Source organism: Eptesicus fuscus, chromosome 8, assembly GCF_027574615.1.
Source record: "Eptesicus fuscus isolate TK198812 chromosome 8, DD_ASM_mEF_20220401, whole genome shotgun sequence".
Classification (NCBI taxonomy): Eukaryota; Metazoa; Chordata; class Mammalia; order Chiroptera; family Vespertilionidae; genus Eptesicus; species Eptesicus fuscus.
Genome location: NC_072480.1, coordinates 19,767,363 through 19,794,207, shown reverse-complemented (window position 1 = coordinate 19,794,207; position 26,845 = coordinate 19,767,363). Strand labels below are relative to the sequence as shown.

At 41.0% G+C, this 26,845-nt stretch overlaps 1 protein-coding gene across 1 annotated transcript in view; it reads right to left on the bottom strand.

Annotated features, from left to right (window-relative positions):
• Positions 1–26,845, bottom strand: part of ENOX1 (ecto-NOX disulfide-thiol exchanger 1) — a 211,754-nt gene that overhangs the window by 157,575 nt on the left and 27,334 nt on the right. The window contains exons 3-4 of the mRNA XM_054719823.1: positions 3,632–3,805; positions 1,877–2,083 (exon numbers count right to left, since the gene is read on the bottom strand). Coding sequence (XP_054575798.1) covers positions 1,877–2,083; positions 3,632–3,805 — 381 coding nt within the window. The remainder of the gene's footprint in view (positions 1–1,876; positions 2,084–3,631; positions 3,806–26,845) is intronic.

The window sequence follows — 26,845 nt, the reverse complement described above, 5'->3', positions numbered from 1 at the left end:
CTTCAGATGTGAACCCGGTCCTAAAATTAGACAAGCCTTCCATCTGGGCTCAGGCTTGCAGAAGCTCACACGCAGGAGGAGCAGCCCTCCCTCCTTCCGGTTCCTCAGATTAATCAGCCTTTCAGATCTTCCTGGGACCGATGCTGCAGCCTCCACAGGGCAGCAGAGGCATAGCGGGGAGAGGCCCATGCACCCAGGCAGGGGGGCTGGAGGTAAGGCCTTTGCTGGGGGTTCCTCCTGTCTCAAAAGGGCAGACCAAGGAGCAAGGCAGGGCCCTGCTGAGAAGCAGGAGCAGGGTCCAAGCTGGCAAAATCACAACATCAAGGCATAAACAAAGAAGTACCCTCACTGCCTACCTTGGGCATGTTCATCTTTGGCAATGTCTTATTGGGTCTAAACATTGTGCTCTGTTGGTGTTAAAGCACTTTTCATCTACTCTAACCCTCTCATTTAATCCGGTGGGATAAAGTAATAGTTTTATTGGTAGTGCTGTGATTAGAAACAAATCAGTTCTTCTTTATCATCATCAGAACGTTTGTGTTAAAAATAACCATTTACGTACTGAATGGTTCCTATGTTGCAGATGCCTTGCGAAAGCACTTAAAATCCATTATCTTGATTTATTCCCCATAACAATCCTATGAGGTAGCATTGTCACTATCTCAATTTTGCAGATGAGGGAAAGGAGTCTCAAAGGGAGGTAATCTTGCCCAAGGCATGTGAAGAAGCCCAGTGCCAGGCACTCAACCGAGTCCCCAATTGTCTAATGGATTGCTCTGAGGCGACAGCTCAAGAATACGTGAAAAGTAAAACATAGCTGTCTGTGTGTTGTAAAATATTTTTATCCTTTGTTTCATCTTCCATCTCCATTTTGGAAAGCTGTCAGGTTTTTTTTTCACTTTGTAAGGTTTTATGGGAATAAGAGGTTTAAAGTTCTCCATATCACTATCTTGCTCAGGAAAGTTTCTGCCTTATTGGATTAACCCCAAAGCTTCTGGGGTTTGCAAGAGAATTTCATGGCCGATTGCAGAAATCAAGTAAACCTGGCAGTAATGTTCAGATGTGCTTCTTTCTTCCTATTATTTTTTCACCTTCCCCCATTGGCTTTGCCTCAGGAATAGGGAGGTGGTGTCCAGAGTGACTTGCTTAACTATGCAGATTGAGAGTGTGAGGAAATTGCAATGAGTTGAATCTAAAATGCATCCTTCTAAAGCCACATATCAATACCAGCCCCCAAATTCTTAGGTTGGGCAAAGGCCTTGCAGAGAGACTCCATACACTTGCTCTGACACCCACAGAGTGAGCAAAAGGCAGTATCAGGTCTAATTACAGCACCTGTAAATATCTCCCAGGTACATTGGCACCAAAGAAGAAGGGATCATGGGGTGGGCTTAACCATGATAAGTGTACAAGCAATTGGGCAATGATACTGGGTCTTCCCCTGGCTCCCACACACTCCTTTCTTCAAAGAACTGATCTTGATTTAGTCCCCTGGTGTCTAGAAAGTGAATCACTTCTGAAAAACAGAAATTATGCTAAGAGAGTACTTTAATCTCCCAGAGAATTACATCCAATAATCATAATGGTCCTTAGTATTCATAATATTGCTTTTCATCTAATAAGCACTTGAGATCATTAATTAGAAGCTTGATGGAATTCCTAAAGACAGGATGTGGGAAACCATTCCTGCAGCGAGGTGCACTCACAGACTTGACGTGGAGCTTCTGGCAGCCTAGGGAAAAGGCAGAATCCCTCCTTTTCTAGCCCCAAACTGTAAGGGTTTTTATTGTGCATTAAGGCAAGAGGGAATAAACTCACATTAACATCATAAAACATAACAAAATGCCTAGAAAACCCCGTATGGAATGCAAAGTACCAGAAAGGTAAATGGCTTTATCAACCATGAATTCCTCTGCAAAGCGAATGTGGCAAAAATTCTTCTTGCTTTTCCGAATCGCTGTGATATCACCACACTGTTCAAAGACTTCTTGAATAATTTCCTCGGTAGCATTTTCTGGCAATCCTCCGACAAACACAGTCTTACATCCAGGAGGTCGTTCTCTCGTGGAAGGAGGTGGAAGATCTAATAATTAAGCACAAGAAACAGAGGGTTTTGCCTTTGATTTCTTTGCGCTCCTTTTTCTGGTTCACCTGGCAAAAGTAAAACTTGCAGAGTAACTGTCTCCACTCTGGATAATGATAAATTTCTGCACGGACTTACATTGATCATGGGCTGTCTTGTTTTTCAGTTCCCCTCCCCTCCTCCTCCCAACTTTCCTTTCTTTTCTTTTGTTCATTTCTACACAGAGTAGCTAGGCTTGTCCGTGAACAAAGATAAAGCAAATGTTAGCATAATTTCATTTCTCCTTCATAATACGGAAACCCAGAAAACGAGAGAAATCCTTTGCAAGGTACAAAGCATGATGAAATGACAACATGATGAAAAGCCTCGGTTCGTTATCTGCTTTGTCTTGTTGCGGGATAAGGAAGTAGCAAGGCAGAACGCAGAGAGCGGAACCTGAAAGCTTGCGTGGTACTTACTTGGCTGGGAAACCCAGGGCCTGAAAAAAACTTTTTTTTTAGTATTATTCACATTGAAATGAGCAAACTATTAAATTTGGGGAAGGCTGTATAAAAAGATAAAATGTACACTGTCACAACATTTTACCTAGTTTATATGTAGATTACTAAAGCAATCTCCTGAAAAGTCCACTTAAAAAAGGCAACACTGATTAATATGAATAAAAAAAAAAAATCCTAGCTATTTAAGCCCATAAACTTAGTATCTGAGGCTAAATTAAAAAAAAAAAAAATTCTGACCCACTTATTTCATCAAATGTATGTTTCCTTCAAGCAAATGCAATTTGGCCCAGGAAGTCTGAGATGCAGGCTCCCCCCAAAATTGCTAACCGCCAAATTAATTCAATTTTCTATCTAGCAAAAAACATTTCAGAGTTTTTCTCCCGAAACTGTGAAGATGGATGGAAGTGCTCACATACTTCACACTATGTTCTGCAGCAAAAGTCAGACCTCATTGCATGCAAAAAGATTCTTAATGCTGGATATATAGTTCCAAATCATAGGTACTGCCTTTACGGTGTTGAGTCAGCTCAGGGACAGACATATGGACATATCCCCCCACATGCATTCTAATCTAGAGACAAAGAACTGCTGTGGAATGGATCCCCACTCTAGTATTGTTAGGTTTGATGGAGCAATTGAATTGCTACCCCTCCCCCAGGAACTGGCTTTTCAGGACATTGCACTATGGACATTCCCTTTGCTGAAGACCACTTTTCACTTGTGGTGACCACATTCCATTCTCTCCCGTCCAGGTATGCATAAAGAGGTCTCCGCCCAGAAAAAAATCCCACCAAAAGTCCTTTAACAGCCGCTGACTGCCCTCACTGGGTGCTGGAGCCATTCAGGCTCAGCCACCTGGTGTGCGGATGATCGAATAAATTCATAATCCCTCACCACTCTGGCCTTCTGCATTCCTCCTTCGGAGACCTAAAAAGTATCTATGTGGAAGAATTCTGAGTCACATCTGAAAATGAATGCAATGCCATGATAAAAACAAAAGAAAGTAATTTAAATTCATAAGCAAACATTCCTCACAGCCATCACTTACTTGGATTTTGAGGGAAAAGAGTGCAACTCTTGCAGTGGATTATTTCTTTGATGACAGTCACTTCTGTTGGCGGCGGGGGTGGTACCAGTCCCAGGCCTGGGATCATTGGGTTAATGGGGGTGATCCCAGTCATCATGTTGAGGCCTGGATCAAAGCCTGGTACACAGATGGAGTCTGGAAAGAACACGAGATAACATTTTGGCTGGAGGATCTGAAATCTTTTACATTTTTCTAAAAATATCATTTGACTTTATGGTTTTTATTTTTTAGGAATTTCTCCTAGCACTGTAGAAAGCTATTCCAGAATGGGTGAGAAGAAAATAAAAGATGAACTTAAAACTACATGAAAAAGAAATTATACTATTTAAAACACTAACATGGCAGAATGGGACACAGCATATTAAAGTGTAAAACCGTGCACTATGAAGCTTTGCTAGAATTGTGAACTAGAAGTCCAATGCACGAAGATTCGTACTAGAATGGGCTTTCCTTTCCCTGGCTGCCGGCACCGCCTTTCCACTCCGGCCCAGCCCCTTTCCGCTCTGGGAGCCACCTCTTTCCCCTCCAGCCCCGCCTTCCCACACTGCCCAGAGGCCCTGAGAGACGGGGGGTGGGGGGGGGGGGGTGGGGGGGAGGAGGGGAGCAGAATGCCTGTGTTGTCGCCATGGTGACCACCCAAGCGTCCCGCCCCCATCACTTGGTGCCTGTGTATGCAAATTAACTGCCATCTTTGTTGGGTTAATTCGCATATCACTCCTGATTGGCTGGTGGCGTAGCAGAGGTATGGTCAATTTACATGTTTGTCTATTATTAGGTAAGATGTGATTTCTGTTTCTTAACATTGATGTGTTATTTACACTGCTTTATGACCCAGGATGTAGGAAGAAATATCATTTAACACTGAAGTGGCCTGTGAATATAATTGTCAACCTGCTTTTATCAGAAGAGACTTCTTACCCAATTGACCTAGATTTAGAAAAGTTCAATTTACATGTGCACATTTTATAATGATGCATTCAGGTCCAACTTAACCCATTTCCCCCAAGAAATAAAAACACACACAAAGAGATACTATAATTACTATGGATGGGTTAAATACATGCCGGGATAAAATTAACTATATACATTTTTTTATTGTTTAAAGTATTACATGTCTCCTTTTCCTCCCAATTAACCCCCACCACCACTCCCACCCCTGAGGGCAAGCCCCCACCGCCCCAGTGTCTGTGTCCATTGGTCATGCTAATATGCATGCATGCAAGTCCTTTGGTTGATCTCTAACCCCCACCCCTCCCCTGCCTTGAGCAGACCGTCCAACTATATACATTTTTAAATCATACTTTCTTCCAGTAGTTCAATCAGCAAATAAATGACCACCGTTCTGAGATCTTTATTCCCTGTATACAAAACCAAATTTATGCCCTTTATAAAAATTTGAAGGAGGCGGCAAAAAAAAATTAAAAATGAGTTTTCCAATATAAGCACTGAATTGTTCTTTTAGTGTGATAAAGAAGCAAGTAATTTCAAAGGTGATATAAAGGGACTTCGTTGTTTTCTTTTTTAAATAAGTAAGACTTTTCTAAGAGCAGGGGCTGTTCAAATGTACTGAGTTTCTAGAGCAGCTGCGAGGGGATCCCTCTCCTGAGAGTTCTCCTGTTTGCAGAAAACAAGACACTCCCACTGGTGGTGTGATAATGTTCCCAGAAAGACAAATAGTAGCACAGATGCCACCAGGCATAGTAGTCATGGTGACCCTCCACCCCAGTCCTCAGGGAGGACATTCCCTTCTCTTACTGTTCCTACCTTTTCCCTCCTTCTTCCACATCATTCTTCCTTCCTGCCCCCTCTCCTCTGTGGCTCTCAGGTACTGCCTGTGCCTGGGCCCTGCTCTTTCCTCACCTGTGCTGAAAGGTCACATAAGCCCAGAGGCAGATGGAATGACAACTGCACCTGGGTTTACTAAGCCATTCCAGAGCGTGCAGGAGGACCCACATACGCTTTTCCTTTCTGGAAAAGGTTTATGATAGCTTTTCTCCAGCCACCCTGGATATTCCACCCCTCCTCTGAGCCACACAGAATAAGCAGGGTGATGCTGATCTATAATCCCAGGAGGACTGCTGTCCCATTTATTAAATCCATTTAATTTGATAGTGTATCACCAGGGCTTCAGCAAAATGAGGTGGTTGTTGTTATGTTTTTATTTATTTAATTTTAAATTCTTACCTGAGGATATTTTTCCATTGATTTTTAGAGAGAGTGGAAGAAAGAGGGAAAGACGGAGAGAAATATCGATGTGAGAGAAACACATCCATTGGTTGCCTCCTGCACAAGCCTCGTCCAGGGCCGGGAAGGAGCTTGCAACCAAGGTGCGTGCCCTCGACTGGAACTGAAACCAGGACCTTTAGGTCCACAGACCACTGAGCCAAACCAGCTAGGTGAGGTTGTTATTTTATTTTAAATAGTTATTTATTTATTTTAACCCTAAATATAAATGCAAAATAGGCATTGTCTTTGAAAGTAGCCACCTTGGCATTCTAGTCACCTCCTCTATAATTATGATTCTCATTTTCTTCATCTGTAATGGGGATTGTTGACTGGAGAATTTCCTGGAGCACCAGCGTTCCAGACTCCAGGGCTCTGTGCTGATGTTGCTCAAAACCAAGGTTTTACCCAAGACACAAACATTTGGAAGTAACAGAGACAAGACTCAAACTTGGGTTATTCATTTGAAATCCTCATAGTTTTATAGATCTTATTCCCACTTTACCGGTAAAGAAATTGAGGCTTAAAGCATTCAGTGACATTTCTAGCATCACAAAGCAAACATGGCAGAGTGAGAACTAGAGCCCGGGTCTCTGCTCCATGTTTAAACAGGTCTCTTTTTAACTACTTCAAAGTTTCCTCCTAGAATGACCCCGCTTGACCATTCACCTAATACACACCACTACTAGAAATTTACTCTTTAAAGAAATCAAGACGTAGCCTTCTCATCCCCAGGCCAATTCTAAAGGAAAAGTTCCAGAACACAATTGTTCTCCATGTCATCATCACTGAAATAACATACTGGCTTTCACGGTGAATATCTTAGAAATAAAAATGGGAATATCAGCATGTTTATGCCTTTATTTAAGCTCATTCCAAACGTAAGCTTTGCCTGTCTCTTTCCTGGCCTGTCCCTCACTATTGTTTGCCAATCCAGGGTGATTTAAGGCTGAAACCGCTCAGGGCTGCAAACCCTGAAATGAGAGCCCCGTGAATGATATTAACCAGATGTTTCCCACAAATGAGATGAGAAGCCCAGTGCCTGCAGGCTGTTTTGGCTTTAATAATCTTCTGTTTTCTTTATGAAGGCCACATAAATAAATAGTCAGAAAGGAAAATGAAAGACACTCTTCCTGAGCAAAATATTTTAATGTACAGCATGCGTTACTTTACTTTTTCTGAGACGCCCAGAGAAGAGACTCTGGGGTTTAATGGAATCTACATGGTGAGAGCGCTAGCTTGAAAAGAGCTTAGAAAGGAATTAACACCTAAATTATGTTGGACCTCAAAGGATCTGAAATTCAGTATTTGAGGAAGTAGGGAAGGATTAAACTTTTTTTTTTTTTAAGTACCACTACTTTTTAACAATATATGAACAGATGAAAATTGCTTTCTCGAACAGCATAGGAACCTACTATGTACTAACTCGTTAAAGCCAATGCACTATTTGCGAAAGTCTGAGAAAGACACACACACACAGGATGACAAAGGTGAGGAAAGAATGTTCGCTCTGAGAGTCAGTTCCTTGCTTAGAAAAGGTGTCCCTGTGAACTTCAGAGATAATGAGCTATAATCCCACTCGGGGAAAAGAAGAAGAAGGCTTAAATTGCAGCAAGAAAGAATCCAATTAAGTATATGGTAGAACTTTCTTTTAGAAACTGCACTTGAACAAGAGGGAGGGTTATTTATTTCCAGGACTGCGGCCCTGTCAGCTCCTCTCTGTATTGCTGACTATAGGCACAGAGGCAGCAAGGCCAAAGCTCAGCAATGTTTCTTTTTAGTTGTCTTTTCCCAACAGAACAAGACAAAAACAGAAACAAATATCCCATTCACTGGTTCATACGGAGTCCAGTGTTTAACAATTAGATGGGCATTTTTCAGAGGGCCGTTGGGGTTTTGTATTCAGGGCTTTGGAGGCATGGTGTTTTCATTCATTCATTCATTCATTCATTCATTCATTCAGTATTTACTGGGCACATACTATTGCCAGGATCAGGAGTGACAGAGGTCACTGTAATATGTTCCCACCTGGGGAAATGACTAGGTTTGGGGAGAGCAAACAGGATGGGCACCAAACTCAAGAGAAGAGCTAAAATATGATCTGAGGCTCAAAGGATTCAAAGAGCCATCCAGGAAGGACCTACCCAGGAGAGCCTGAGCGGTCTGGGAATTCTAAGTAGTTTCCTAAGTGGGCACTCAGCAGTGTGGCTACAATATTCTGAGGAGCCATGGGAGTCAGATCAGATCAGAAGCCACCCTGCCGTTCAAGCTAGCAGGTCCAGCCTTATTCTCTCCGGGGTGGAAGCAACTGAAGGTCAGTCAGATGTGCACTCGGCCAGCCAGAGGCCCATGCCGGCTGGGCTGTCCTCCCTCCCTCCTTCTCTTTCCGTCTGCTCACCTTAAAAGGCTTGCCCCTTTTCTGCCTTAGCAAAGAGTCTCATTTGAGGTGAGAACTAGACCCCGTTTGGAAGAATAGAGGCCGGTCTCCAGTCAGGGCTGGGAATAACTAGGTTAGGTGTAAGTGTGGATCCTGGGCTAGGCTGGGCTGCAGCTGAGGGGACACAGGTAAGTTGTCAGTGCCGGGATCAAGTCTGGCCCAGAAAGTAGGACACAGTGCTCTAAGAGAAAAATACAAGAGAGGCAGCAATCAATCCAAATGGTAGCACTGCACGTCTAGTCCTGGGTAGGGATTGTTAGCAGCGGACACAAGACAAGTCTAGGCAGGCCAGAGTGCCAGGGGGTTCCAGGCACATGTCACTGGGCCTGAATCCCCCAGGTCTAGGGTTCTGACTCAGTTCAGGGGGACCTGAGGTTTGGCAATAACATTAGTCACAGGTCAAGAAATACCAGATAATCATGCAGGTTAACTGAGTTGTGACTGGGGAAGCAAGACAGGGTCCAGACACCAGAACCGAGGCCTGGGGTTTGGGGATGGAGGCAGTTCCAGTTACCCGTCCTGGGACACAGGGCAGAGCCTGACCAGTGTCAAGCCCAGCTGGATGCTGGGTCCCCAAAGGCAGGGCTCCAGGGACCCCTTCCTCCTCCATGAGACCCAGATGAGACCTCAAGTGCATGGAGAGGCTGAACACGTGGGAGCAGCGCCCAGGACTTGTGCCGGGCAGAGGGACAGACACACAGAGGGGCTCTGACGCACCTGCAGTGGCTCCTCTCCCTTCTCCAGAAGAATTATTGACTCAAAATATGATCTATCCTCACTCAACATGAAACCACAGGATACACAAGACATTCTGTTTCCTGGAACAGGATGGAGAAACTGTTTCTCACAATGCAATTTCCAAGCCCTATTTGACCGTCAGTTAAGGTCATGAACTATTAAAGTAATGCTTTTTTTAAGTTCCATGTCCTCCTTTTCTCAAATATTCTTAACAATTATTTAATGATCAACAAAGAAAAGCCATTTTTATAAAGGTGACCTTGAAGGAAAAGGCTCTGGTCACAGCTGGTTCCTTCACCTCTCTGGGCCCAGGGTCTTCATCTGGTGAATGCGAACATGAACACCAGACAAGCTTCCTCCACAAAATGGGGCATCAGAGAGGTCAGTCTGTACGAAAGCAGTTATCAAAGTGCTAAGGGGCTGAGTCTGCCGTCCAGTACACCTGTGATGAGGTCCTGGGTCGGCCACGCCCTGGCTTTGTGACAAGTAATCTTTCTAAGCCTGATTTACTAGTATACTATCTATAAAGTGGGGATAATCATATTTAAATGTTAATATTCTTGCGAGGATTAAAAGAAACAAAATGTTTAACCTAAATGTCCAGTACATGGTAAATACTCAGTAAATGGTAGCAACTTACAACATTAATACATATAGATTTTGTGGAAAATAAATATGACATTGTATACACATAGAGGATCATGATGATGATGGCGAAGTGTTTTGTGTGACAAACATGTGCATGCCTGCTGGGTGCTCTATGTTTTGCTAGGTGCTTTGCCTGAAAAGGCATTATACAGTATGAATCCTTCCTTCATGGAAGTGAGAGTCCAGTGGCAGAAACAACTAACCAGAAAACGACAATACAGTATGACAACCTTTGTGAGACATTGAATAAGAGGTGCTGTGGAAACAGAGAAGGGGCCATGAAAACCAGTCTTGGTTGGGGACTCTGATGGGTTGAATTTTGTCCTCCTGAAAATATATTTTGAAGACCTAATCCCCCTGGTACCTGTGAATGTTACTATATTTGGAAATAGGGTCTTAAAAGGTATAATCAAGTTAAGATAAGGTCATACTCAATTAGGGTGGGCCCTATGTCATATGACTGGTGTCCTTATAAAAAGAGAATAGCCCCAGTCGGTGGTTCAGTGGTTAGAGCACTGGACTTGCACAGCAGGGTCACAGGTTCAATTCCCAGTCAAGGGCACATACCTGGATTGTCGGTTCGCTCCGTGCCCCTAATTGGGGCCTGTGTGGGAGGCAACCAACCTATGTGTCTCTCTTACATGGATGTTTTTCTTTCTCTCTCTCTCTTCCTCTCTCCCCCACTTCCACTCTCTCTGAAAAACAATGGAAAAAAATATTCTCAGGTGAGGATTAACAAAACAAAAAAAAAGAGAGAAGAGACATTGACAGACAGAAAGACTGCCATGTACCAATGGGACAGTGATTGGAGATCAGGAGCTACAAGCAAAGGAATACCAAGGACAGCAACAAAAAACAGAAACTAAGAAAAAGGCATAAAACAAGTTCTTCCCTAGATCTTTTAGAATGAGGATGGCTCTGGCCAACACCTTGATTTCAGGCTTCTGGCCTCCAGACTGTGAGAAAAGACATTTCTGGGTTAAGCCACCCAGTTTGTGGTACTTTGTTGTGGCAGTCCTAAGAAACTAAATGGGGGATAGTATCGTAGAAGGAATCCTTGAGGGGTGACAGATGACTTGAATCTTAAAAAGGTTAACTTCTATGTATGCAAATAGAAGTAAATATGGTATTCCCCAAATATACCCATCAGAATCAGCAATGCAAAGATATTCTAAAGGTTCTCTTTGGAAAAATGTTGAAAACTAGTCCCCAGGAGGCAGACTTGCTCTTATTTTTCCCCTTTGTGAAAAGACAAACCTTGAAGATTGTTACCTAGTTATTGAGGACAAATTAACCACTCAGATTATAAATTAACATAATAGTATACTTATAAGTAAATGCCAACAAGCAGAATCTTGAAGAAAGTAAAATTAAAAACTCTTTGGTGATCTTTCTAAAGAGATCCAGAGGTGGGGAGATGTGTCTTCCATTGAAACCCAAAATGTATATCCAAAGTGAGTTTCTGGAGCCCTTCTGTGCACACACTACAAACAAAGACCTCATTCTGTCAATAAACCCCTGTCTCCTTTGACCAGGGATGCTATGATAGCAAACAGAGGATTGCAACCTTCAATGGATACTTAAGTAATGTTGACTTGAGTGGGGAGATATGTGTCCATATTTGAAAAGATGACACAATACACAATGAAGAGAATTTCAAAACTTCTGACCAAAACTGGTGCAGAGAAGAGCTGACTGCTGAAAAGAGTCTGTCAGATCTTTCCAGCAACCTGCACATGAAGCATGCACTCAGAACCAGATTTGTTTGGAGTGGGCAGGAGGGGAAAGCCTAACAAATGTTCTATGAAATTCACTTACACTGGGCCAGGGACTTGAATTGACACCAGAGCAATTCTGTGCAGAGGCCTGAGCTGTCACACTCAGAGTAAGTCACTCTGTGTTTCCTGAACCTACTGAAATACACTCTCCAGATTCAATGGGCCTCATAGCTCAGGAATAAAAATCATGCCAGCACATATCAGTAAGGCATGGAGGGGATCACTTTGACAGGAAGCAAAGGACATTGGGCGTTACCAAAGATCCTGACATTTCAAAGTTGAAAGAGACTTGGACATTTCTTAATCCTACCCCCTTGGTTGAGAAAATTGAGGCGCAGGGAGGTAACTGACTTGCCCAAAGTCTAGTTAAAAGTGGAGCTGGAATGAGAATCAAGAGTCCTGCTGCTTCATCACTGTGCATTTGAGTTCTCCAACATCACTCCATCCTGTCTTCCTCAAGACACATCTAGTCACAATACAGTCTCTGTCTCCCAAAATGGCCCATTTTATTTTCTATTAAATTTTCCAATGAGAGATTTATCTCTCATCTGTTGACTCAAAACCTGATATCCTGTAGTGAAATCCATTGCCTTTATTCTGCACTCCTGGGCTATGCTCACAGGTACTTCTCTTTCCTACCATTATTGACCAGATCCATGAAGAAAGCTCACAAGAATAGCCAGTCTTTTCTCAGCCAGCCTCACCACCCTGCTTCCTTTAATCTTCCCGTGTAATGACTCTCCTTCTCTAAAACCCACTATTGAAGACATCTAAGATTATCCCCAGAAATGGTACAGGTAGAAGCTGACCTACTAGATTAGCAGTGCTCTCTACCTTTCTGAATCCTAAACCTTATATGTTTTTTATGGACTTGGAACTAAATACCATGGTCATGTTTGAAGGCTTACTTTGTGTTAGGCCTGTGTTGAAAACTTCACATCACGTCGTTACGTGAATCTTTCCCACAGTCCTATCACAGCTGACACAGGTCTAATAACCTCATTCAAGTAAATCACAAGTCTTGTCTCTGCAGGGTGCCATTATGCAACTTTGAGGTGGACATTTTGAAACAAAATAAAAGAGTTTGCATTTTCCATTGACTTTTCCAAAATCTGTCTTCATAGGTTTTCTTCCTGTTTCAAATTTTCCCTCCTGGCCCTCAATATCTATATATTGGTAAGACAACTCTTTCTTAAAGTTCCTGCCCCTTCTAATTCACCAGCACATTTCTCTTTGCAGGTCAGACTCAGCCACAGAAGCAGAGAAAATCCTCTTAGATAAATCCATTTAGACACCTTCCCTAACACTGACGTCTTCTGAACCCTTGTTGTTGACTTCCAGTTTTCAGGCCCATTGCCAAGTCTCATTGCATGTGTGGTTATTCTTAATTACTTGTGTTGGAGACTCATGCTAACTTATTTTCCCTGCTCTGTGACCCACTGGTACCTGCTCACTTGTTCTACATCTTGTCTGAATGTACTCCATAGCAAATCATGTACAATATCTGGGCCATGAGCCCTACCATTCCTGGTAGTCACGCTTGAGCAGATTAAGTAATTTGAGATGAGGGTCTGCCTATTTCCTTCAATGGTACTCTCCCTTCCTCTCAGTTCCTAGTTTAAAAACCATCATATGCCAAGACTTTTCAAACAGACCTACCTTTGAATGGTTTTCTACATCATCATTTTTGTCCCCATTGTTATTTAGGTTCTCATTTGGAATATTGCAAAAGCCTCTTTGTGTGCCCAGAAGCTATAGCTTCTATATCTTCCTCCCTCATCTTCTGCCCTTTCTTCCTTCCACCCCTCTCCCCACGCCCTTCTCATACCCCTGGACCTGGAATCAGCCAGTGGTGCCACAGAAAACCCATGAGACTAGACTCTAATTGGGGCCTCTAAATTACTTCTTTCGAACTTCTTTTCACATCCCTATCTCATTAGCTGATGATTAATTTTCTCTCTGTACTATGTTATGTGACTGCGTACAGCAGGACTGTTATATAATGATTTTTTAAAAAGCACTGAATAGGCACTTGGTGTTCTCCACTTTGTCCTGACAGGCTCATGGCAGAGGAGCAAAAGGAGAGGAAAAACACTGTTGAATCTTAAGAAATATTTTTGAATATTCAGTCAAGCACACTAAAAGCACTCCTTAATTAGATCATTCTAATTACCTATTTCTCCATTTATCTGTCTGTCTTTCTAAGGTGGGCGGGATACTCTAGGTATACGTTAAAAGACTAAATAATTCATGTCAACATATTTCTTTCTGGCATTCAATGCCTCCTTGCTTTGTTGTACTGACCCCTTTCTTTAAAGTCAGGATAATAGCCTGGAGTCATATTGATGCCAAGCCCACTACAGTCAGTGGGGATGACAGCAGAGGTGGCATTTCCCGGCATAGAAACATCTTTGTAGGGATCTCCCCTTTGAAACCTGCATCTTTCCAAGGCAATATGGAGGGGATCACCTTTTGATTTCCTTTATTGACCTTGGTTTCGGTTTACAAAGCGTCTGGGAGACAGGTAACATCTCATAAATTTAAACAAGAACAAAGGAAAGCTTATTCAATATTTAGGTTCAAAGAAAACATTCACATCTTATTATTTTAAACAATTTATGTAGGTTTCAATTTAAACTTACTGTTTGAAGGCATTGAAGCAATACAGAGTTGGTCTCTTTAAATAAGATCAGCACAGAGCTGTGGACTTGGGAAAGAAAATAAGCCTATTTTAAAAGTAAACACACCATGAGCGCTCCTAAAGGAAACTGCAAATCACATGCTGTTTTTAAATAACAGGGTAGTCTAGCATTAATTTAATTTTTCTACTAGACTGTGTGGGAAAGGACAACTGGCTGACTCATCACCTTATCTACCATGTCCAACACAGTCCTTCGCACATATTATCACCTAAAAGAATACTTATCAAATGGATGAAATAAATTACAAAGTTCACAGAGTTCACACTAAAGGGACAAAACAATGAAATATTTGGTTGTTCAATCCACAATATCACCATGTAAATTCACATAAGGTTCTAGAGCAAACGATGGCTGCATTCTTTATATTCACTTTATTAACTGAACAATGGGAGCCTTGAGGGTTTCTGCTGAGTGTGACTCTTATTATCCTTAGAAAATGTTGATGATTTTACTTACATGTTACAGATAATGAGACTGAGAGGCACAAGGATTGAGGTGGCGCTCAGGATCAGAGTCCATTGACAGGACTGTTCTCTGAGCGCTGGTTAACACATCTCTGTAAGATGGCACTTGGACTCACCCTCCTGCCAGCCCACGGCTGCAGAAACACAGACCTGATCTTAAAGGAATGAGATGGAGAGTCAGGAAATGGAAAAAATAAAGGAAATGTAGATTATGGGTACAAATGAGGAAATAAGGGGCAAGAAATAAAGTTGAAGAGGGAAAGAAAGGGGAGGGAATCTTTTCTCTGGGAAAGACAGATGAGGGATAGTCTGAATCCCAGGTTCAAAGGCCGGTTCAACCTCTTGCCCAACTGACTAGCTTCTCTACATCTTGGTTCTTAATCTGCAAAAGGAGAACTAAAAATCATTACTTACCTTTTGGGTGGTTGTGAGGGTTAAATGAGTTAGATACGTAAAGAGCTTAAAAGAGTGGCTGGTACAGTGGAAGCACTAGATGCATATTAGCTATCCCTTTAATGATGAATATTATATATATTTTGATGTGTACAACTATGGATGTGTGTTATACCCTATACATAATACAACATTGCCTTCCTTTTAAAAAAAGGCATATGCCAATTCTCTGTTGCTCCCTAAGTTAATATTTTATTATCTACTAGAGGCCTGGTGCATGAATTCAAGTGGGGGGGGGGGGTCAGGACGCTATTGGCCCTCTGGACAGGCAGTGGGATACCCTTGCTGGCCTGAGATCTGGATCCGTCCCACTGACATTCGCACAGGTTGTCGGGAGCCACCTGGTGGCTACTTTTATATTGTTTCTTCCTTGCGGAGTGTCTAGGGAGGGGAAGCAGCCATGGTGAGGTGAGGCTGACTTCCAGGAAGCCTGCAGTGCTGTCGGGATTGCGCCGGTGGTGCTGGCTGGTCTATTGATGCCTGGCCAGTTCTCTAGAGATTGGACCTGCAGGACTAGTGAGGGAGTGAGTGGCTGCCGCCGGGCTGGTGGGCCACTGGGACAGTTTGGTCAGCTGAGCAGCGATCCCGCTGTGGGAGCGCACTGACTACCAGGGGGCAGCTCCTGTGTTGAGCATCTGCCCCCTGGTGGTCAGTGCACATCATAGCTACAGGTCATTCCGGTCGTTCTGGTTGTTTGGTAGCTTAGGCTTTTTTATATATATATATAGATTCTAATTTCAAGAAGTGATTCTTTTTTTTTAAAATATTTTTTTATTGATTGTAGAGAGGAAGAGAGAAGGAGAGAGAGAAACATCAATGATGAGAGAGAATCATTGATTGGCTGCCTCCTGCCCGCCCCTTATTGGGGATCAAGTCCACAACCCGGGCATGTGCTGTTGGTCAGAATCGAACCTGTGACCCTTCAGTCCACAGGCCAATGCTTTATCCACTAAGCCAAATGGGCTAGGGCAAGAAGTGATTCTTTAGGTGGAAATCAGGAGGGTCTTCTAGGAAAACAACTGAGGAGGCAGTGCCATATGGTTTCCCCACAGGAGAAATCGCTCCCAGTTTAATCTTAAGAAAAAAGCTTCTCCCTCTCCCCAAGGACCTAAGGCATTTCTCTGTGTCTAGAAATGGGAATTACAGAATTCAGAGCTGTTTCCTCTCTGCTTTTTGTGCCAGGTAGATTAGGTGTTAAAACCATACATGCCAACTGTGTGTTCATTCATATACTCAGCCTATCTGCTTTCCCCTTAAACTTAGTTTTCCCCTTTGTTATCCTACGTTTTTAACTTAAACAAATATGTCTATGTTATTAAGCTTTTACACACCCACACACACACACACACAAAACACATGTGTTTTTAATACATTCATATGCTGCTTAATGGTAGGGATACTCTCTAAGAAATGCATCTTTAGGTGATTTTGTCATTATGCAAACATTCAGTGTGTGCTTACACAAACCTAGAGGGTATAGCCTAAGACACACCTGTGCTAATGGTATAGCCCATTGCTCCCAGGCTACAAACTGGTACACATGACCAAAATGCTCAGTGAGTGCAAGACTAAATTAAAATAGAGCAGCACCAGACTTTAAAAAACTTCATTATACCCAAGGCCCTGGCCAGATTTAATTATTTACATGTTGATGTGTATTTTAATTTAGAAAGCACCAAGGCCAAATCATGCTCTCTGGTAGTCTTTCATTCTGGCAACATCCTGAGTGATTCCAGTGGCTAACTTTTCTGAGAAGTAAGCTAAGGAGAAATAATTTCACTAACAAATTGCCATTAAAATCTAACTCAGCTTTTTGGCTGAGTGCAGTATACTTGGAGGAACATTTCTTTCTGTCTTTCTTTTATTTATTTACTAGAGTCCCGGTGCATGAAAATTGTGCATGGGGGAAGGGGTGTCCCTCAGCCTGGCCTGCACCCTCACCAATCTGGGATCCTTGTGGGATCAGGCCTAAACTGGCAGTCAGACATCCCTCTCACAATCTGGGACTGCTGTCTCTTAACTGCTCACCTGCCTGCCTGCCTGATAGCTCCTAAATGCTTCTGCCTGCCAGCCTGATTGCCCCCTAACCATCCCCTGCTGGCCTGATCAATGCCTAACTGCTCCCCTGCCAGCCTGATCGCCCCCAACTTCCCTCCCCTGCTGGCCTGATCGGTCACAACTGCCTTCCCCTGCCAGCCATCTTGTGACGGCCATCTTATGGTGGCCATCTTGTGATGACGTCATGTGTGATGCCACCTAGGCTTTTATTATATAGGATTATTGACACTATTATAGATGGCCTGATTCCCCACCCCTTTTACCACCTCCTCCCAGTCCCCATCTCACCTGCCTCTGGCCATCACCACATTGTTGTCTATGTCCATGGGCTACATATGTAAGTGCTTTGGCTAATTCCTTCACCTTCTTTCATCCAGTCCCCTCACCCCCTTCCCTCTGACCTCTATCAGTCTGTTCCATGTGCTATGTACCCATGGCTCTGGTTCTATTTTGTTTGTCAGTTTATTTTCTTTATTAGGTTCCTCATATAAGTGAGATCATGTGATACTTGTCTTTCTCTGACTGGCTTATTTCACTTAGCATAATAATCTCTAGGTCCATCCATGCTGTCACAAAAGATAAAAGTTCCTTATTTTAATTAATTTTTTACAGCTGCGAAGTATTCCATGGTATAAATGTACCCCATTTATCCACTCCTTTACTGATGGGCACCTGGGCTGTTTCCAGGTCTTGGCCATTATAAATCACACAGCATTTCTTAACGACTTGTTTTGAATTATTTTCATTTGAAATAATTTCCTGACCAGTTTTAAATTCAGAGAAAGTTTTCTTCATTCGAGGGTCTACATCTCATTCTAATTCCCAAAGGATTTGAATTGTTAAAAAATCTTTATATAATACTATATTTTAAAAATATTTTTTCAACCATTTAATAAGCTAGTTCTCATTACATCTCTCCAAGATTTTTCCCCCTTTCACAGATGAATGAGAAAGTTGAGGCTTTTAGTCTTAACTTGAGACATGTGCCCATAGCATCATTACAAATGGAAGAGAGGTGCCCTAGCTGGTTTGGCTCAGTGAAGAGAGTGTCAGCCTGTGGACTGAAGGGTCCCAGGTTCAATTCTGATTGTGGGCTCGATCCCCAGTAGGGGGCATGCAGAAGCCAGCCAATCAATGATTCTCTCTCATCATTGATATTTCTCTATCTTTCTCTCTATATTTATATATATATAAACACAAAAACCAAATAAACAAACAAAAAAAAAAAACAAATGGAAGAGAGGCAGGTTGTGGGCCATACTTCCCTGGCTGCAGTAAAGGTCTGGTTGCCTACAGTGCCCAGGGAGGCATGGGCAGAGGGAAAAACCTGGGATGAACAATATTTGGGGTCCAGTCTCATGTCCATCCCAGGTTCCTCATCTCAGAGGTAAGGCTACCTGCACTGCCTAGTTCATTGTTATTAGGGATGCCAAATTATGTGACCGGCATTTGTGTGCCAGAAATTTACAAACAAAAAAAATCACTACTCAAATGTAAATTACAGTTAGGATTTTCTATTTCAAAGACCTCTGCAGCTCCACAATGGTCCTAAGTGCTTATTTTGTGTGAAAAGAAAATTCAATATATTTTTCCACATATTATTGTGCTTTAAATTATATACATAAGCATGACAGGAGGGAGGGGAGAAGAGAGTGAGAGGGAGGGAGAATGGATGTGGGTGTGTGTTTTCTCATTCTTCTTACTATGACCCATAGTGAAGGGTCTTGGTCTCATCAGAACTATGCTGTTCTGTATGTTGGGTCATCTACTAAGTTTTATTGCTGAAAAAATTGATGAGTGAGTGGCACATTGCCCTAAGTCCCTCTGAGATATTTGCTCACTGAACATATTTAATCATCTACCAGGTTGCTAAGCAATGTGCTAGATGCTGGGACAGAGGGATACATCAGGATCCCGGGCCCAAGGTGCTCAGTGCACTGGGACACAGACATGAGCACACAGCTGCATGAGAAAGTGGAATTAGGAAGGCATACACAGCACCCGGGCCATCATCCTGAAAACAGCCCAAGCACACTCTGAATTACAAGTAGTTTTCCGCTTTGAAAGTATCTATCTAGCTGAGCCATTATGTCTCTAAACCCAAGCACAGAACACTTTGCAAATACATACCCAAGTCACAGCATGGCTGCCCTTCGGGGCTGGAGCCACACTTTCAACCACAGTTATTTTTACTGCATTTATCAAATGAATTTTTTAAAATCCTTACTCGAGAATATGTTTTTATTGATATTTAGAGAGAGAGAGGAAGGGAGAGAGAGAGAAACATTAATCAGCGGCCTCCTGTATGCGCCCTGAATGGGGATCGAACCCACAACCCTTTGATGCACGAGACGAGAAACCAACTGAGCCACCCGGCATGGGCTCACATGACTTTTTGAGGGCAGAGGACTGTTGGGTGTTTTATTTATCTTTCTTTGTATATATTACTATATATCTTGCTCCTCCTCCTAATACCAGGACCATTCTGGATCAGGTGGAGTTTACATCAAAAGCACCCACTGTGTGGAAGACTGAGATTACAAAGTATAGCCTTGTCAGCGAGGGGTACAGGGCTAGCTAATCTGTAAACGCTTGTTGCAGATGAATGGGGAATTCACATGGGCCAGAAACATCAGAATAGGAACATTATCTTGGGCATTTATGTTTTTTGTTTGTTTGTTTGTTTGCTTTGGTTGCAACAAAAACAGGTGGCCACATTTTCCCAAATACATTCGTTAACTCAGTCAAAAGAATTTGAAAACTACCTCCCATCACAGAGGGATGGGACAGAGGCATGAGTGAAGTGAATATCAGTAATTTCAGCATAAAGTATTTGTTGAATACACAGAGCTAAGTTAAACTACAATCTACACTAATAAAAGAGAAACATGCAAATTGACCATCACTCCACTACACCCATCAGCCAATCAGAGCGAGTATGCAAATTAACCCAACCAAGATGGCAGCGGTCACAGAGCTGGAGAGAGCAGGAGGCTTGGGTTGCCCCTGGCAATGGAGGAAGCCAAGCTTCCCACCCGCCCTGGCCTGCCCTGGCTTCCACACAAGGCTACAAAGTTTCAGTTATAGAAGATAAATAAATCCCAGATACCAGGGCCTCCATACCTGCTGGGGCTGGCCTGCCTTGCATTGGCCTCTCCTGTGGCCGTGGGCATCAGCTCCTCTCAAACTGACGCCACACCATCCTGCCTGGATGGTTTCTTAGCTGTGGTGACCACTACCCAGTCTTCTCCCAACCCACTACCTCTGTGCTGATCTGTTCAGATCCTTTCCCCATAAACAGCTCCTAGGTACAGTCTCTTTTTCTCTTGGGTGAACTGCCTTCTGAGTAAAAGTCTGCTGTTAGCAAAATATGGTGTCTGGCCGTGAGGAATCTAAATGGATTGTGGAGACTTAAGGAATGGAGGAAATATAAGTCAAACTGTCAGCTAGAAATGGAAGAGTCCAAACTCAAAACCAGGTTAGTCTTATTGCAAAGCTCGTTTTGTCTCACTGGGATCATCAATGACAAGTCCCTGAAGTGGGTGGGTTATAGGGTTTCACCAGTACACAGAGCTGATCTTTAGCTGGAAAACACCAGTGTGGCCATATCATTCTTTCAGGCCAGCCTCCAGTCTGTTTGGTTAGTGCCCAAGACCTATCCATTGTTAAATATTTGATACCATTTTTGCCCTTATCAAAATAAAATATGTGGCAAAAAAACAAATGTTTGGCTTCTAATCCTGGCAAGGAGAGAGTAACAAAGACCAAATATACTCTCCCACCTAAACAACTAAACAGCCAGATAAAATGTATGAAACGTACCTTTCAGACATTGGATATCAGGCAGTGCAAGGGAAAGATTCCTGAGAGAGGGGAAATGAACAGGATGAGTCATATAATTTCCCAGTGCACTGCCATGAGAGAGTTTCCAGGCTACAACACAGGAAGGAGGAACCCTGAAGGGGCCACGCAGTCTTCCTGAGTAAAGATATTGCTGGTAGTTTAAGGAGGCCAAGGCCACTAGAGTTTGCAAGGCAGAATACTGGACAAAAGAGAACTGCACACACACACACACACACACACACACACACACACACACACACATATACACACAATAACATGCATATACACATATTCACAAAGCTCAGAAATAGAGCATGTACACCTCAAGCCTTCAGCTGGGACCTGATCAGTGTATGTGTGTGTAAGTGAGGAAAATACTCAAGGCCGGAAAAAGCACCACCCTAAAGATTAGAAGGAATACTCCAAAGAGATCACAAAGGCGGGGAAGAGTTTGTTACCTTATCAACTAGAGTAGAAAAACTTGAAAATTCATGAGGTTGTGAATAGAATATTCAGAATGAATGTTAAGAATTGTGCCCCAATAGTAGGGCACAATTAGCCCTAGCCTAGACTAAAGGCTACTCTGATCTTTAATAGTAAAGCTTAAACTCAAGCTTCAAAAGGTTCAAAGTGTTTCCAATTAATGTCAATGTATACCTAGAATAAACCTCAGGATATTTATAGGAATACAAAAATATTCAGCACCTAAAAAGGTGAGATTCACAGTATCTGGCAACCAATAAAAAAAAACACCAGGTGTGAAAGGCTAATCTTTAAAAGTGTAATTATTTTGCATGGCAAAGAAGAATTAAGGCTGCAAATGGCCTTAGGGTTGTTAATCAGTTGACCTTAAAATAGAGAGATGACCCTTAATTATTCCAAGGGGCTCAAAATTCCTAAAAGGGGACATAGGGAGGCAGAAGGAAATGTTAGAGTGATTTGATGTGAGAAGAATTCAAGCCACCATTGCTGGTTTTGAAGATGGAAGGGTCCACGAGCCAAGGAATGCAGCCAGCTAGACAAGGCAAGGAAACAGATTCTGCCAGGCAGAAATGCAGCCCTGATGACAAGTTGATTTTAGCCCCATGAGATTTTCTAATCTACAGAACTATAAGACAATGAAGTTATGCTTTTTAAAAGATACTAAATGTGTATTAGCTAGTTACAGTGACAGTAAAAAAATAATATAGCAAGTATACCCAGAAACAGAAAAATGTGACCCATAATGAGAAAAATAAAGCAATAGAAAAATACCATAAATGACAGAATTAGTAGACAAAGATATTAGAATTGTTATAACTTTGTTCCACATGTTTAAGGAGGTGGAATAAAGATTGAACATGTTAAATAGGCACTTGGAAAATTAAAAAGACTGAAATTGAGTAAACAATGAACAAAATAGATTCAGAGACACAAAAGCACTGAAGAGATTGTCAAACCTCAGAGGGAAGGTAGGGGAGGGTGGGTGGGTGGGAAGAGATCAATCAAAGAACTTGTATGCATAACCCATGGACACTAAAAATAGGGTGGTGAAGGCCAGGGGCTGGGGGCAGGGGTGGGTTAGAAGAGGTCAACAGGGGTAAAAGGGGGACATGTGTAATATTTTCAACAATAAAGATGAAAACAAACAAAAACACTCAAATTGAACTTTTAGATATGAGAACTATAAGATATGAGATGAAAATACACTGCATGAAATTAATAGCTAATAAAATATTAAATTTAAAAATTAGTAAACTTGCAGACACAGTAACAGAAACTATTAAAAATGAAAAACACAGAGAAAAAAAGACAAAATATAAAAAAAATCTCAAATAAACAATCTAACCTTACATTTCAAGGAACTATAATAAAAAGAACAAACAAAGCCCAGAGTGAGTAGAAGGTAGAAAATAATAAAGATCAGAGCAGAAATAAATGAAATAGTCCAAAAACACAGGAAAAAGGAGCAATGAAACCAAGAGCTGGTTCTATGAAAAGATAAACAAAATCCATAAAATTTTAACCAGTCTCATCAATAAAAGAGAGAGGACCCAAATAAATACAATCAGATATGAAAGAGAAGTGAAAACAAACACCACAGAAATACAAAGGATTATAAAGAAACTAGTAGCCCATTTGCAGGAAGAATCCTGCATGTGGCCGCTGTGGCCTCGTGCGCTGCTGCCACCGCCGCCGCCGCCATTGTGGCTGCAGCGCCTGCACCCGTGAGCCGCTGCCACTTGCCCCCCCCCCCCGCCCCGCCTGGGCTTTCCCTCTGGCAGCCACCTAGCTTTCTGCTTTTCCTCACTCTTACTTCTAAGTTGTCTTCAGTCTTCACTCCTCCCTCCCTCTGTGTATGCAAATTAACCACCATCTTGGTTGGGGTAATTTGCATACTCGCCCTGATTGGCTGGTGGGTGTGGCTTTGGCTGGTGAGCGTGGCTTGGGCGTAGCAAAGGTGCGGTCAATTTTCATATTTGTCTATTATTAGGTAGGATACTATGAATAATTATATGTCAACAAATTAAAGAACTTGGAAAAAATGGATAAATTCCGAGAAACATACAATCTTCCATGACTGAAACAAGAAGAAACAGAAAATCTGAACAGACTGATAGCTGCTCATGGACTCAAATCAGTAATAAAAAACTCCCAGCAAACCGAAGTATTAAACCAGATGGCTTTACAGGTGAATTTTACCACATTCAAAGAATAATTAACATCTATCCTTCTCAAACTATTTCAAAACATTCAAGAATAGGAAGGCTCATAAGCTCACTTTACAAGGCCAGCATTACCCTGATCAAAAACCAGACAAAGACATTACAAAAATAAATAAATAAATAGAGGATGTCATACCTGATGAACATAGATGCAAGAAATTCTCAACAAATTATTAGCAAACCAAATTCAGCAATAAATTAATATGCCATTATCAAATGGAATTTATTCCTGGATGTAAGGTTGGTTCAATATCTGCAAATCAATTGGCATGTAAATAAAATGAAAGATAAAAATCATATAATCATATCAACATGCCTTTTCTGCATCAATAGAAACAGAAATTTTTTTTATAAAATCCAGCATCCATTTACAATAAAAACTCTCAGCAAAGTGAGAATAGAGGGAACTTACTTCAACCTTATTAAGGCCATCTATGACAAACCCACAGCTACATCATACACAATGGTGAAAAGCAAAAAGGATTTTTTCTTGAGAGCAGGAAAAAGACAAGGATGTATAGTTTCACAACTTTTATTCATTGTAGTATTGGAATTCTTAGTCACAGCAGTCAACAATAAAAAGAAATAACAGGTATCGAAATTGGAAAAAGGATGACATGATATTATACATAGAGAACCTGTGGATTCCAACCCCCTCAAAAAAGTAACAACAACAACAATTAGAACTGATAAATAAACTCAGTAAAGTAGTAGGATACAAGACTAATATTCAGAAATTGGTTGCATTTTTATATACCAGTAACAAACTATGAGAAAGAGAAATTAGAAAAAAAATCCCATTTAAAATTGCATCAAATAAAATAAAATACCTGGGAATAAATTTAAGCAAGGAGGTAAAAGACCTATACTCATAAAACTATAAGACACTGAAGAAAGAAATTGAAGAAGATATAAATAAATGGAAGCATACACCATACTAATAGATAGGAAAAATTAACATTGTTAAAACATCCATACCACCAAAAGCAATCTACAGATTCAATGCAATCCCTGTCAAAATACCAATAGCATTTTTTTCCCCACAGAAGTAGAACAAATAATCCTAAAATTATAGGGAATCACAAGTAAAAATGATATTTTTACTGGGTATAGAATTCTAGACTGACATTTTTCACCAGTGTTTTTGTTTTTTATTAAGGTGTCACTTTAATCTCTTTTGTCTTATATTGTTTCCAATAAGAAATTTGATCTAATTGTGATTTTTATTTCTCTGTATATAACATATCTTTTTTCTCTGGGTCATTTTAAGAATTTGTCTTTATTGCTGATTTTAACTAACTTGATTATAATATGTCTTGGAAAACTTTAGTTTTCTTGTGTCTTATTTTTTTAACTTATTGGGACTTGAGTTTATACTTTTTATCAAATTTGGAAAATCTTCAGCCATTATTTCTTCAAATATTTTTCTGTCTCAATCTCCTTTCTTCAGGGAATTTAATTTCAAGTATATTAGGCTACTTATATTTGTCATACAGATCCTTTATGCTCTTCATTTCTTCTTTTTTTGTGTGTATTGTTTTCTTAAAAAATTTTTTTGTTAAATTACAGTTGACATACAATATTATAATGCTTTCAGGTATACTGCATACTGGTTAGACATTTAGATAATTTAGAAGTGATCCCCTGGTAAGTCTAGTACACACTGGGTACCATACATATTAATTAAAATATTGTTGATTACATGCAGGAGGCAGCTGATTAATGATTCTCTTTCATCATTGATATCTCTATCTCTTGCTCCCCCTCCGTCCTTTCTGAAATCAATTAAAAAATATATTTTAAAAAATCAATCTGTGTAATCTACCAAAGTATCAGACTAATAAAGAAAAATCCCATGATCATTTTCATCAATACAGAAAAATCATTTGAAAAATTTCAACATTTATTCTTTTAGCAAACTAAACTTTGAAGGAAAATTCATCAATTTAATAAAGATGATGTACTTAAAACTTACAGCTATCCTCATATTTAATTGTATTTTCCTTATAATGTCGGGAATAAGGTGAGGATACCCTCTCTTACAACTTCTATTCAGCCATCAATATATGCGACAACAAAGATGACTTTCAGAATAATTATGCTCAGTGAAAGAAGGCAGAAAGTGAGTACATTCTGTACAATGCCATTTATATGAAATTCTGGAAATGCAAAATAACTTATAAAGACAGATAGAAGATCCAAGGTTGCCTGGGAATAGGGGAAGGAGGGTTGGTCTGAATATATGGGAGGGAGAGATGATATAGGCACCAAGGAAATTTTTGGTGTGATAGATATGTTAATTATTTTGATTGTGATGATGATTTCCTAAGTGTATACTCATGTCAAACCTTATAAAATTAAACAATTTAAAAATGTACAGTTATTTTATATTAATTATACTTAATTAAAGCTATAATATAAAATTGATTATTTAGGTCATCTGTGAAAATGCAAGCATTGCCACAGTGAACCTAGCTGAATCTAGTGCAAGTCATAGGAATGCATTATTTGCTGTTCTCCCTGACATCAACATGAAAACGTTAGGTGTGCATATATATTAAGCTTTTAAGTCTCTCAACAAGAGGTACTTAATAGATTCCTTTTTAAACAAACACAGTCCACCATTATGCCAATTCTACACTCTCAGAAGTCAACAGGAAGAACATTGGGGATTGCACATGAACTGAGCAAAATTTGGCAGGAAATATGTTTCAGGACTGAAAATTTTTGAAATTGTAGATGATTTGGAAGGTGAGATTAATTCCCACTCTCAACTCAATCTATGATAGAAAAAGGCTCCTACATAACATAAAAACTTGCAGGGCTTTAGATGTCACTTTATATCTGAATTTGCGCTACAGAAATTCTTCTCCCAACTTGTTAAATTTCAAAACTACTCCTTGGAGCTCTGAGCAGAATAAAAACACACAGATGGCTCAACCTCACCGTAATAATGATTCAAGGCAAGTAAAGCTTAAGCTGTTTGTATTTCAGATTAAAATAGAATTGAGGAGAGGAATGTAATTATCCTGGGTACTACAATGAATATTAAGACAAAGCTAGTTTTAAATATTGCTAATATTGTGATATTATTTTGGGTTTGCAATGCATGGGAAATCCTTACAT